The sequence below is a fragment of the Molossus molossus genome, unplaced genomic scaffold (genome assembly GCF_014108415.1).
Source record: "Molossus molossus isolate mMolMol1 unplaced genomic scaffold, mMolMol1.p scaffold_m16_p_4, whole genome shotgun sequence".
Lineage (NCBI taxonomy): Eukaryota > Metazoa > Chordata > Mammalia > Chiroptera > Molossidae > Molossus > Molossus molossus.
Genome location: NW_023425377.1, coordinates 81680351 through 81692101, shown reverse-complemented (window position 1 = coordinate 81692101; position 11751 = coordinate 81680351). Strand labels below are relative to the sequence as shown.

The 11751-nt window shown below is 55.2% G+C and overlaps 1 protein-coding gene across 2 annotated transcripts; it reads right to left on the bottom strand.

Annotated features, from left to right (window-relative positions):
- Window positions 1–1894: 1894 nt before the first annotated feature.
- Window positions 1895–11393, bottom strand: PLPPR3 (phospholipid phosphatase related 3). Of its 2 annotated transcripts, XM_036242122.1 has the most exons (9): window positions 11343–11393; window positions 11103–11194; window positions 6963–7083; window positions 4601–4786; window positions 4378–4519; window positions 4090–4285; window positions 3938–3995; window positions 3607–3780; window positions 1895–3241 (listed from the first exon to the last, which is right to left on the bottom strand). In XM_036242122.1, exons 2-9 carry the CDS (start codon window positions 11129–11131, stop codon window positions 1898–1900), a joined length of 2250 nt encoding a protein of 749 aa, XP_036098015.1. In that variant the 5' UTR covers window positions 11132–11194; window positions 11343–11393; the 3' UTR covers window positions 1895–1897. The 2 variants fall into 2 exon arrangements, with proteins under 2 accessions (XP_036098015.1, XP_036098016.1); XM_036242123.1 differs by lacking the exons at window positions 11103–11194; window positions 11343–11393 and adding an exon at window positions 7399–7440.
- Between the last annotated feature and the right edge of the window lie 358 nt (window positions 11394–11751).

Sequence of the window (11751 nt, the reverse complement as noted above, 5' to 3'; positions counted from 1 at the left end):
CGTGGACAGTATGCCTGCGCCTTCTGCAGCCTGCAGTGTGGTCATTCCCAAACCTCCACTTGGCTTTCTTGTGCCTTAAAACCCACTGCTCTGGCAGGGCCTTCTTGCAGTAGCAAATGCATAGAGGTTTGGGGACCAAGGGTACAGCCTCCCACAGGGATCGTGTGCCTGGCATGGCAGGAGGCTGCCAACTGCAGGGTCTGCTGACATCCCAATCCTCCATTAATCAAGTGTCTGATTCTCCCCACCCCTGGCTTGAGGTGCCCCTCCTGGGCCAAGACCCCCGAGGGTGCATCCCTGGCGCTTCTTCAGCTTGGAGCTTTGTTTCATCATAAATCTCTATTGTGCTTTGATGCAGTTGCAGACATTTTGTGCCTAGCAATATTTCCAGTTGACCAAATATTCTAATCTTCATTTATATGCAAAAGAAATAGTTTTAAGTAACCTTTTATATAGCAAGATGATAAAAATGGAATGAGTGTAATCTAAATTTCCTCCTTATATGACCTTGTATACTGTACTTTTTATTTTATTCCTTGTAATTAAGTTGCAGGGCAGGATCTAGTTTCCAGGTCAGACGCAGTGGGGGCCACTGAGGAGCCTGGGTTCCTCCTGGAAAGCCCCAGGCTTAAGACCTTCAGATGCCTTAACACCTAACCTGTCCTCTGTTTGGGAGGACAAGGGCTCTTAAACTTTCAGGGTTTCTTTTTCCTGCAGATTATGGACCAAAGTTTGTTTGTTTTTTCTTTTTTTGGTCTGCCTCTAATGCTGGGACACCTTAAGGTGGGACAATAACCCTTGAGTCTTAACAGTCTCCTTTACCTGGTGTAGTCCTGCACTCTTGGGTCCAAGGGGCTTCCCTGTGCACAGACCTTGTGCTGGCCGGCCCCTTTTCCTGGGGCCTAAACCCTTGAGTGTTCATGTTGGGGTGGGGACAAGGGTTTAGATATTTATAATTTTTTATACCTGTTATAAGACGAGGGGCAGCAAATGCAGTTTTTTATGGTGACACAGATGTATATTTTGATACCAGCAATTACAGGCACAGTATTGTAATGTGGAGCATGGCACATTCCACTGCCCGCCTTACTGCTTGTAATGTTGAGAGAACTGAATTAAAGTGATTTTATAACAACTCTTGCCTTTTCCGTAGGCTTTCTGTTCACTTTGTAGAAGGCAGTTTGGCCAGTCTGTACTGGACTTTGAATAAACTCTCTGTATCCTGCACTCATTTCCCTCTTTATTGGGCCTGCTTGTCTTCACTGCTGTTTTCTGTGAACTCAGATATTTCCCTGTGTCCCTACCCCCCACCCCCGTGACTTCAGTGTTTCTGGAGATTTCCAGATGTGGGATATGGAGGCCAGTGCAGGCCCCATGGACACTGGACACTGGACTCAGCATCAGCATGAAGTCTTGTGGAACAGTGAGCCCTGCTTGGGGAGTCTCGCCTGGCCCTCTCCCAGTCGGGTGGCCTTCCCTGGGAAGTGAGCATGTGTTTGAAATGGGGCAACTTTCCTGATGCTGCAAACCACACAATCCTTTTCCATATCCCAGTTTGAACCCTGCTGTACAGTCCTCCAGGTACACTTGACCGGACCCACTGCCTTGCTGCCTCAGTACCCTGTCGTCTTTGAGGCCTTCCAGTGTACAGGCCCAGGCCACTGGTCAAACACGGCCCCTGAGAGCCTACACCCAGCCCAGGACCCTGAGGCCTGTATGCATTGCCACAGCGCTGCCTGTGTGGGAGACCCTCAGACCAGGATGACTTTGCAGCCATGACTCCAGTATCAACCTTTTATTGTCTGTAAAATACCTCAGCCCTCTTTCCCAGCACCGCATGCTGTTGTTTCCCCCCTCCCTCACCCCCCCTCCCCAATCCTGCAGAGACCCTGGGTGCTCAGTCCTTGAACCTGCGAGCTGCCTGCATCTTATGGTAGTAGCTCTCAGCCTCCAACTCACAAGAGGCATCACGCTCACCCAGGCCAACCCCTTTGCGCCGCATCGTTGATTCCCGGCTAGCAGGCCCCAGAGCCCCATCTGCTGCACCCAGCGGGGGCAACCCCTCCCCTGTGGCCAGGTTGACTGTGGCCACAGCACTGAACCTTGGCTCCTCCTGGTCCACGTCACTGACAGACGAGCCAGGAGACATACCCAGTGGCTTAGGCCCACCACGAAAGCCATGAGCCAGGTCCCCTAGCTCATAGCCAACCTCTCCCTCTGAACCCTTTGTCCCGCTGCCAGCAGCCTTCCACTCCCAGGGCCCATTACCAGCAGACAGGTGAACCACAGGATGGTGGGGCGCGTGTGCATCGATAGTGACGATGCTGGCCGAGTCACGGTCTGATGGTGACCTGTACTGTGAGGAGTCGGAGCTGGAGCTGGAGGACAAGGCTGTATCGGCCGCCTTGGGGCCTGGTCCACCTGGTGCCTTGGACATGGCAATCACCTGTAGCAGCCGGGGTGGATTGGCCATGCGGGGCTGAGTCGAGGCCGTGGCCACAGCGGCCCCGCTCTTCTCAGCCATCATGAGCCATTTGGCCCGCACAGCCACGCTGCCCTTGGGAGACAGACCAGCTGCCGCCTGTGCCCCTTCCTCTGGGATGTGTACCAGGGGCTGTGGCCCGGACCTCGGAGGGAGAATGACCCGAGGCCCTAGGCCTGGCCTTGCCTGGACAGTGGGGTAAAGTGAGGGCGGGGCTGGACCCTCTTCCTCCCCCTCTTCCTCCTCCTCTTCCTCCTCCTCCTCCTCTTCTGCCATGGGCTCTGCAGGCACCAGCATATGCCCCAGGCTGGCCTCATCAGGCAGCCCCAGGCCACGGCCTTCCAGTGATTTCTGCTTCCACTCACTAATGAGCTGCTTAGAGCGCGAGGCATCAAGCGGCACATGGATGGTCATGTGTCGGCGGGCAGGGTCATCAAGTGAGGGCGTGCTGACGCGGGGCAGTGTGTGGCTGAAAGTCACCATGTTCTCCTTGCCCATAGGGCTGCGTGGGGCCAGCAGGTCTACGTCGACGCTGGCCCGCTTCAGACTGCCCAATGAGGTCTTCTCGCGAGCAACAGGACCAGGCACACCCTCCAGCCGCCCCGGAGGGCCCAGCTCATCGGTGCTCACGGACTTGTTCTGCTGGTACACCGAGTCATGGCCCCGCTGGGTCAGCACCCGAAGTGCATCCTTGGCAGGTGTTGGGGCTGTGGGCTTCTCTGTGGGTGGGGCCTGGAAGTTGCCAACCGCGTGGCAGGCCTGAGGGTGAGATTCAGGCTGGCTGTGAGGCCTGTTACCTCTATCACGGTCCCCACAGGGCACAGACTTGGAGATCTGAGGGGGAAGGACTGGCCCTTGATAGGGGAGTTTTAGGAGAAAGGCTACCATTTTCCCCGTAGGGGCAAATTTTTGCTTCAGGTTACTCTAGTTACACTGCACAAAGGACAAGTCTAAAGTCCATGAAATTCTGGTTCCAGAATTCCAAAGGACTTGTCAGAGTCCCCCCAGGACAGGGTCAGGCTTTGGCACCTGTGCCTCCCTTCCTCCAACCGTCCCCTTGGGGGCCATCCTCCCCTCTCAGACCCGCCCCAGTGGCAGCCCAGCCTCCCTGGTCAGACCCTCACCAGGTAGGCAGCGATGCCAGCACCGATGAGGAAGCCAGCATAGACATCCACAGGGTGGCTACGGTACTGCGTGATCTGGGTGAGACCGCAGACACCCGCTGCGATGGCGAAAGCGAACACCAGGCTGGGCTTGAGCAGCTTGGTCGTGTCAGAGATGACCGAGTTGAAGTACATCTGGGGATGGGGTGGTGGTCAGGGTGGTGGGGCAGTAAAAGGGACAGGGGCAGGGTAGGGCCAGAAAAGCTGGGGTGGGGTGGATGGGGTTGGATCAGTGTGGGCAGGTCCTGGCCAGGGTGTGGTAGGGTGGGCAGGGCCTGGGCCCAGGACTTACCGACACATAGACTGCAGCGAAGGCCGACAGTGTGGCGTGCTGGGATGGGAAGGTCTTCCTGTAAGAGTCATCCATGTGAATGCCACTGTATCTGAGACCCCTCTGTACCTGTTTCCCCATACAGAATGGGACAGGGGTTAGAGCCTGCTCACCTTGCAGACAGGATGGCATGGGTGTCGTGGCCAGAGCAGATATCCTGAGTGATGTAGGGGTTGGCCTCACAGGAGGTGCCCAGCAGTGTGTAATTGGGCTTGCAAACCGTCAGAAAGAAGGGCGCATGGTAGCCTGTGGCCAGCTGGATGACGTCAGTCACCAGGGCCGTGGCACACAGGCCGAACACGTGGACTCCTATGAGTGAAAAGGTCAGGCTGGTGTCAGGGGGCCAAGACCTGCCCACCCTGGCATGGATGGCCGTGGTTTGGATGCTGTCCAGTACTCACCTACAAAGCGCACAGTGCGCCGCAGGAAGGAGTTGAAGTTGCAGCCGCCAGCATTGATGCTGCCCTCAGCCCCGCCTGGGCCACCTCCGCGGCCCCACAGCCGAGACTGTAGACAGTACAGCATGCCCTCGCCCACCATGATCTGCTGACAGGGGGGAACTCAGCTGGATCCTGGCCAAGGGTGCCCACAGGCTGGCCAAGACCCCTGGACCCCAGGACTCACCGAGGCCGCAGGGGCAGCGAAGGCCAAGCTGAGCAGCATGAGCAGCGGGATGAGCTCCTCGTTGGTCTCCACATAGGGCATGGAGAGCGTGCGGTCATAGCACTGGAAACCGACCTTGGCTGGCTTGAAGAGGTCGGTCAACTCCAGGAAGTACAGGGACACAATGGAGGATGCCACAATGGGCAGCTGCAGGGAGAAGACTGGCCAGTCACACACATTCACTGACTCATCCCTCCATGAATTCAGTCCCATCCACTGATTTACCCACCCATCCACCTGTCCATGCTGCAGTTCACTCAATCATCAGCTCATCCACCATGCAGCGACCCACCCATCCATCTGTGTAGCAGCCACAGTCCATCCATCCATCATAGCCATTCTTGCACCCATGAATTCATTTACCAGTCCATGGATTTACGTAGCCATCATTCATCCATGCTTCCTTCCTTGCATCCATCCACCTACTCACCCATCCACCCACTTCATTTCATCCATTTCTTCCCTCCAACCACCCTTGACATCTTGAACAACTTAGAAACAGCAAACATTCCTGCTTTTCAGCTTTTCTCTCTCTCTGTTTTTGGTATTTTGTTCAGATAGAGTGGGAAGGAGAGAGAGAGAAACGTCGACATGAAAGGGACACATCGAGTGGTTGCCACCCACATGACCCAACCAGGGCTGGGGACAAACTGCAACTGAGGTATGTGCCCTTAGCAGGAACCGAACCCGGGTCTCTCCAGACCGCAGGCCGACACTCTAACCACTGAGCCAAACCAGCCAGGGCTCAGCTTTTCTCTTCAGGATGGATGGGTGCCCTTAGACATCCCTCTGGTGCCCCAAACCTCCTCAGAGTGGCCCTCCCTAGCCACTCATCTCTCTATCCCTTGCAATGCTTTATTTCCTCTGGGTCTCACAACCTACGTGTCAACCTGTCACTCAGCCCCAAGAACATGGACATCTGGCTCATGACAGGTACTGAATGAATGAATAAATTAATCCACCGAGTCACTATTTCATGCAACTGTCCTCCAAACACCCTTGTCATGTGCCCCCACAAGCTGGGCAAACAGCATATGTGATGGCATGCATGCTCATGCCACCCGTGAGATACAGACAGTAAGACTGAGTTTGGGAAGCTGGTCTTGATCACATCACAGGTGTGGTGCCTGGAGGAAGATTCCTCAGTCATTTGCATAGGCCACAAACCTATTGGGCACAGACTCTGGCAGAATCTTTTTGAAGAAGCAAACCCTCCCAGTTCTACACTTCCCATCCTTGTCCAAGAGTCTCAAACTCAAACGCTAGCAGCTGCAACTTCAACTCCTTCCTGCAGTTCACTGTGCACTTTGTGGGTGAGTTGCTGGACAGCACCCAAACTGCACCCCGCCCCCAATCTACACCCCGGGGTGGGTGGGTCCCAGCCCCCTGGCACCCATAAGAGAAAGACAGGGGCAGCACTGTGGGGGCCAGAGAATATGCAAGAGTCTAAGGGGGCCTGGCTGCCTGAGGAAGCTCCCCCTATTTTACAGATGAGGAAACTGAGGCACAGATGAAGCCCACAAGAGGCTCCCACTTTAACTCCTGTCTTGTATGGCACCTTAAGAGGAGCCTCAACCATCCATTTAGCCCTGGAGAGTGTACAGGGCAGGACAGACACCCTCAGCCCCATGGTCAGGGCTGGAACAGAGGGAGGGAACCAGGCTGGGGCTCTCAGAGGGGAAATGCCAAAGTTGGGTTTGTAAGAGCAGGTCTTGTGCCCAAGGAGCATTTACTGAGTGCCTACTGGCATGTCAAGTGAGGGAGCTACAGGGAGATTAAAGTCAGTACCGAACCTCCAAGGATGGGCAAAGGTCACCCTGTGCCATCACCAGCGTATGCCAGGTGGATGCACTTACTGCATTTTACTTTTTAAACACTTGAAGCTCTCATTATGTGTTCAACCTATTCTATCACAGGTTAGGGGAAGTGTACCTGCCCACAGGAGGGATTTGAGCTCAGATCCTCAGGCTGGAGGAAGACACTGCACCCTCACTAACTGTACCACTCTTATGACTCCAATACCTTGGCTTCAGCCCCTCCAGGTGAGCTACTAGCCTGAACCCCAGACTGAAGGTCCCACCTCCCAGCATTTGCCCAGGATATTTGGGAAGCCCAGAATACCCTTTTGCCCCTTGAGCTTCTACTCGTCCTGCAGAGCCCAACTCCTCTGATCCCCACCCCCAGGTACCCTAGGTGTGCGCCAACTGGAGGGTGACCCCAGCTGTGGCACCCCTGTGCCTCAGCATGGGGGTCCCCAGGGTCAGTGGAACTGAGGCCTCTGCCTTGCCCCGCCCCACCAACGCGACACCCTCCCCCACCTCACCTCCACGAAGTAGAAGCAAGGCAGAAGCGTCATGCTGTCCTTCGGGCTTTTATTCTTCTCCTTGGTCGAGATCATGGTGTCGCCAGTTGCACAGGCTGTGGTTGGAGGGGATAAAGCTGCTCTGGAGGGGAGGCACAGACTGAGTCCAGGGGACCGGTACCCGGCGACGGCGGGGGAGGGGCGGCCAAGATTGCAAAGGAACCGCCCAGGGAAACTGAGGCCAGGGGAGGAGGGGTGTCCTCGCGGCCTCCCCCGCACAATGTGGCCCTGACGAACGATCGGCTGCTGGCAACCCCACACCCTGGATCCAGGTCGGGCAAAGAGGGCGGGGCCGGCCTGGCTTTAGCGGGGGTTCTCAGTCCCGGCGATCCCCGCATCAGGGCGGATGCCTCCGGGAGAACGAAGGGTCCGGGGCCTCAGCTCCTAGGCCACTCACCTGGCGCGCGGGTGCTCGGAGGGCGGAGCTGGCAGCGGCAGCAGCCGGGCGAAGCGCTGAGCACAAAGCACGCCCCTCCCCCGCGGGGGCGGAGGGGAGATGACGGGGGCGGAGGAGAGATGGAAGGGGGAGGCGGAGGGGACCCTGCCGGGCCCTGAGACCCCGTACCCACCGAGGCCTAGCTGCGGCGCGAGGGGCGGGGGCTCTTTGTCTCCGCGCATCGGTGTCCTGGCCAGGCCCCCAGTGTGCGGTCCCCGCCTCCCTGGCGCCCGCCTCCTCTGTCTCTACGTCTCGGAGGTCCCAGTGTCCCGTGGGTGCGAGCTAGGGAAGGGATCTGCGGGCTCCTCTCCTCCTGGGATAGGCCTCGGGAGCCCCATCGGTGCTGGGCGGGGGCCGAGGGTCTGGGTTCCTGGGTCTTTGGTTATCTCTGCATCTCTCTGGATCTCTCCCTGTCTCTGACGCCCCCACCCGGAGTCTCTGCCCCCCCTTCCTTGTGCCCACCGGTCGCCCGCATGCGTTTCCATGACGAGCTCCCTGGGCGAGGAGCGATCGGGGAGACAAAGAAGCTGGGGGGGGGAGCTTGCCCTCCCCCCAACCTGGCCTCCCTCCACCCCGCCCACCTTCGTGCCTGCCCAGGTCCACCCTTAGATCAGCCGGGCCAGTCCAAGGTCCCTAGCTAGGCTCACAGTCGGGAGTCCCCCCATGCGGGGGCGGGGGACAGGGCCCTCACCGTGAATTTTTTGACTCCCAGTTGGACACCTCTTGCCGTTTGTAGTCATGTCCTATTTACCACACATAGCACTGTTGTGTGGGTACTGGCTGAGCCCTTATTTACGAATGGGAAAATTGAGGCCCTGGGAGCTTAAAAATCACTGACCAAGATCACCAGGCCTCAAAACGGCAGGATATTATTCAGTTCATTTATTTACCACCTCTTGAGCACCTACTGTATACCTGGCCCTGAACAGTCACTGGAGACCCCCATGAGAACTGGGGCAGACCCAGACAGTCAAACTCATAGTTAAGTGTTGTCGGGTGAGGGCTGCATTATTGAGTTCACCTCTGGTCTTTGTTTCTGGCCAGTGGTTCACACTCCACCAAGGCTGTCCAGTACTTTGGGCAGACCAGGGCTGTCTGTTCAACCTCCCCAGGCCTGTCAGTTTTCCTGGCTGGTACAGGTTGGGCTGCTCTTGGGAATCTGGTGTCCAAAGGAGACAACAGCCAGCCAGCCCTTGGGAGGCAGGAGGAGGAGAAGAAGAGGGGCAATCACTCTTGGATGCCTCTTGAGGAGCAGGAGCATGAAGAGGTGTCCTGGAGAAACATCTTAACTATTGGAGGGAATATCAGGATAAGAGGTGGGAATGGGGGTGTCCTTCTTACCCAATCCCTGGTGGTAGAGATGGGGCAAGACCTGATTGTGGTGGTGTACCGCCTAGCTGGGGGCCTGCACTTGAGTCTGGGGCATTACTGAGCCATGGGAGAGGTTAGAACAGGCAAGAGGGGTTGAACATGTGAGGGTGCTGCTCAGAGACTAATACTCATATTAACTCACTTAATACTCACAATAGCTCTACCAGAAGGAGGGGGCTGTTCATATCCCCATTGTATAGATGGGGAAAGTGAGGCACGGAGCAAACAGTTTACTACGGAACCCAAGGGGTTCACCACTCAGGGTGCTCTATTAAAAAATTAGACAATGCCCTGGCCATTTTGGTTCAGCGGTTGGAGCGTTGGCCTGTGGATCAGAGAGTCCAGAGTTCGGTTCCCGCTAGGGGCACATACCAAAAAAAAATGAGACATGGCTCTGGCTGGTTTGGCTCATGGGTACAGCGTTGGCCTACAGACCAATGAGTTGTGGGTTCAATTCCAGCCAAGGGCACATACCTTGGTTGCAGTTTGTCCCTGGCCCTGGTTGGAGGGTCGTGCGGGAGGCAACCAGTTGATGTGCCCCTCTCACGTCCATGTTTCTCACGATCTCCCTTTCTCTCCCTCCCACTCTATCTGAAGATAAATAGAAAAATATCCTCGGGTGAGGATTAAAAAAAAAAAATGAGACATGGTTGTCACAAGGTAGTTGTATTTACTTGCAGCAAGAAATAGAGACAGGATGGGGTATTCATATCCAAAGCTCTGCCTCTTAGCCACTGCTTATGTAAAGTTTGGTCAATTATATGCTGGTTTCTTCTTTGCAGTTGGCTACACTTATGGGCTGGGTTCCTGTCAAGCTTATCCTGTTTACAACTGGTCTACAAAATTTTAACTACGTATTTTAACATTTAGCAAGAATAGCATTTAGTAAGAATGGTTCAGACCTTGAGACCCTTGTCCTATCTAACAATTCCCCCGGGAGATTTTTTCACTCCTCATTTTTGAGAGAATGGGGACAAGGGTCATACTTCTGTAACTCTTTTCTGCTAAATGTGGACCAAGTAAGCCTCTGAGTTAGAAGAGTGGAATTCTCTGGCTGCCGGGGGTCCCCTAGGTTCTGGGATTCCTGAGAACAGCAGTGCATAGAAGAGCGCTACTCTGACAGGAGACACAGCCATTACAGGTGAGGCAGAAGTAGGGGGGAATCAAAGAGACCGAAATCCTGTCACTCATAAACTCACACTCTGGTGGGGATCTAATGAGCAAGATGGAACAGAGTGAAAGCTTCCCTAAGGACAAAGATGCCAGCAGGCTAGGTGTACCCAGGACTTCGAAGGACAGGTGGGATCTGTGCAGGACGAAGCGCAGCAATTACGGGAGGCGTAGGGATACCAGATATGACAGTTCTACACAATATTCAGTCGGTGTCCCATGGTTTTTCAAGCACAGCGATGCTTGCTATATGGCCAAGTGAAGAGCTGCCTGGGGAGGGAGGACAGTTTGGGAAGTGCTGACAGCCCTCTGAGACAGCTGTCTGAAGCCAATGCACCACAGAAAAGCCCCCCACGCCCCTCCCGATGATAGCAGGGAGCACTCCTCGAGACTACAAACTGTGTGTATGTTCACTTGTCAAACACTTGAGGCCGTGCTGTTCAGGCCCACACAGCACAAGGCGCTCCATAATCAGACATCCTGTTAGACATCTTCCCTGGTTAGCCAGCTACACCGCTGCAGTTCAGAGACTTAAAATCCTTCTCAAAATCAGGACACAGGGAGAAAGTACCAGTCACTCACTACTTCTTTGTCACCCAAACCCACTGCCCAGTAGGCAGTGACGAGCCTTGAGATGAGCAGATCACCTGAGATCTGTGTACCCCACCGTTTCTACCTTTTACAGACTGTGGCTCCTCTACACCTTGTCCCCAGCTTGGAAACATTAGGAGCTCAAGACTAAGGTGAAGACAGGAAACTGCTGTGGGAACAGATTGTAATGAAACCGAAGGGAGCCCTGGCCGGTTTAGCTCAGCGGTCAGAGCATCTGCCTGGGGTCCAGAGAGACCCGGGTTCGGTTCCTGCTAAGGGCGTGTACCTCGGTTGCAGTTTGTCCCCGGCCCTGGTTGGTCGTACAGGAGCAGCCACTCGATGTCCCTTTCACGTCGATGTTTCTCTCTCTCTCTCTCTCTTCCTCTCTCTCCCTCCTACTCTATCTGAGCAAAAAATGAAAAAAAATGTCCTCGGGTGAGGATTAAAAAAAAAGAAAAGAAACCGAAGGGAAAAGTAAGGAGAGTCAGCAATGACATGAGGAGCTGCTCACAGGAGGCACTGCCCAGACTCACCTCTTCTCTCTGGCTCCAGACGCCCACATTAGTAGAATCACCTCTTACTGCAGTTACAGGTCCCGGCTCCTCTCAGTCCTCTGGTGTCTGTACTGTTAGAGAAGATGAGCTGAGAAGGCTTCCCCAAGGCTTGCCCCCCATGTTCCAGACAGATGGGACTGTGAGAGAGGCAGAGGACAGGCCACAATTCAGACCCAATCTGCTAAAAAGGAGGTTCAGGGTGGTGTGGCCTCCCTGTACCTGTCTCCCTTCCAAATCACATCTTAGCAGTGCTGTATTCTGTTCCTAAACTTCCATGGCCGCATGTGGCTATGACAAAACACTGGGCTGCTCCATCTAGGGCAAGTGCCTGGGTCAGCCCATTCCACCGCCGGTCAGCAGACTCTCAAAGCCACAGGGGCCTGTGCCCAGGCTAAGTGGGGGCCACTCCTCAAGCAAGGGACACAGCTTTTTAAAAAATGGTACCTCTGCCCTGGCCTGTTTGGCTCAGTGATTAGAGCATTGGCCTGCAGACCAGAGAGTCCTGGGTTCAATTCTGGCCGAGGGCATGTACCTCGGTTGCAGTTTGTCTGTGGTCTCGGTTGGGGTCGTGCAGGTGGCAGCCAATAGATATGTCTCTCTCACATCGATGTTTCTCTCTCTCTCTCTC

Coding starts and splice junctions, on each gene's coding strand:
- PLPPR3 (XM_036242122.1), bottom strand. CDS start 11,131: ATGTGGGCGTCTGGAGCCAGAGAGAAGAG. Junction 7,084..11,102: donor TCTGGAGCCAGAGAGAAGAG/GTGAGTCTGGGC, acceptor CCTCCCCTCCAG/AGCAGCTTTATCCCCTCCAA. Junction 4,787..6,962: donor CTTGCTTCTACTTCGTGGAG/GTGAGGTGGGGG, acceptor TTCTCCCTGCAG/CTGCCCATTGTGGCATCCTC.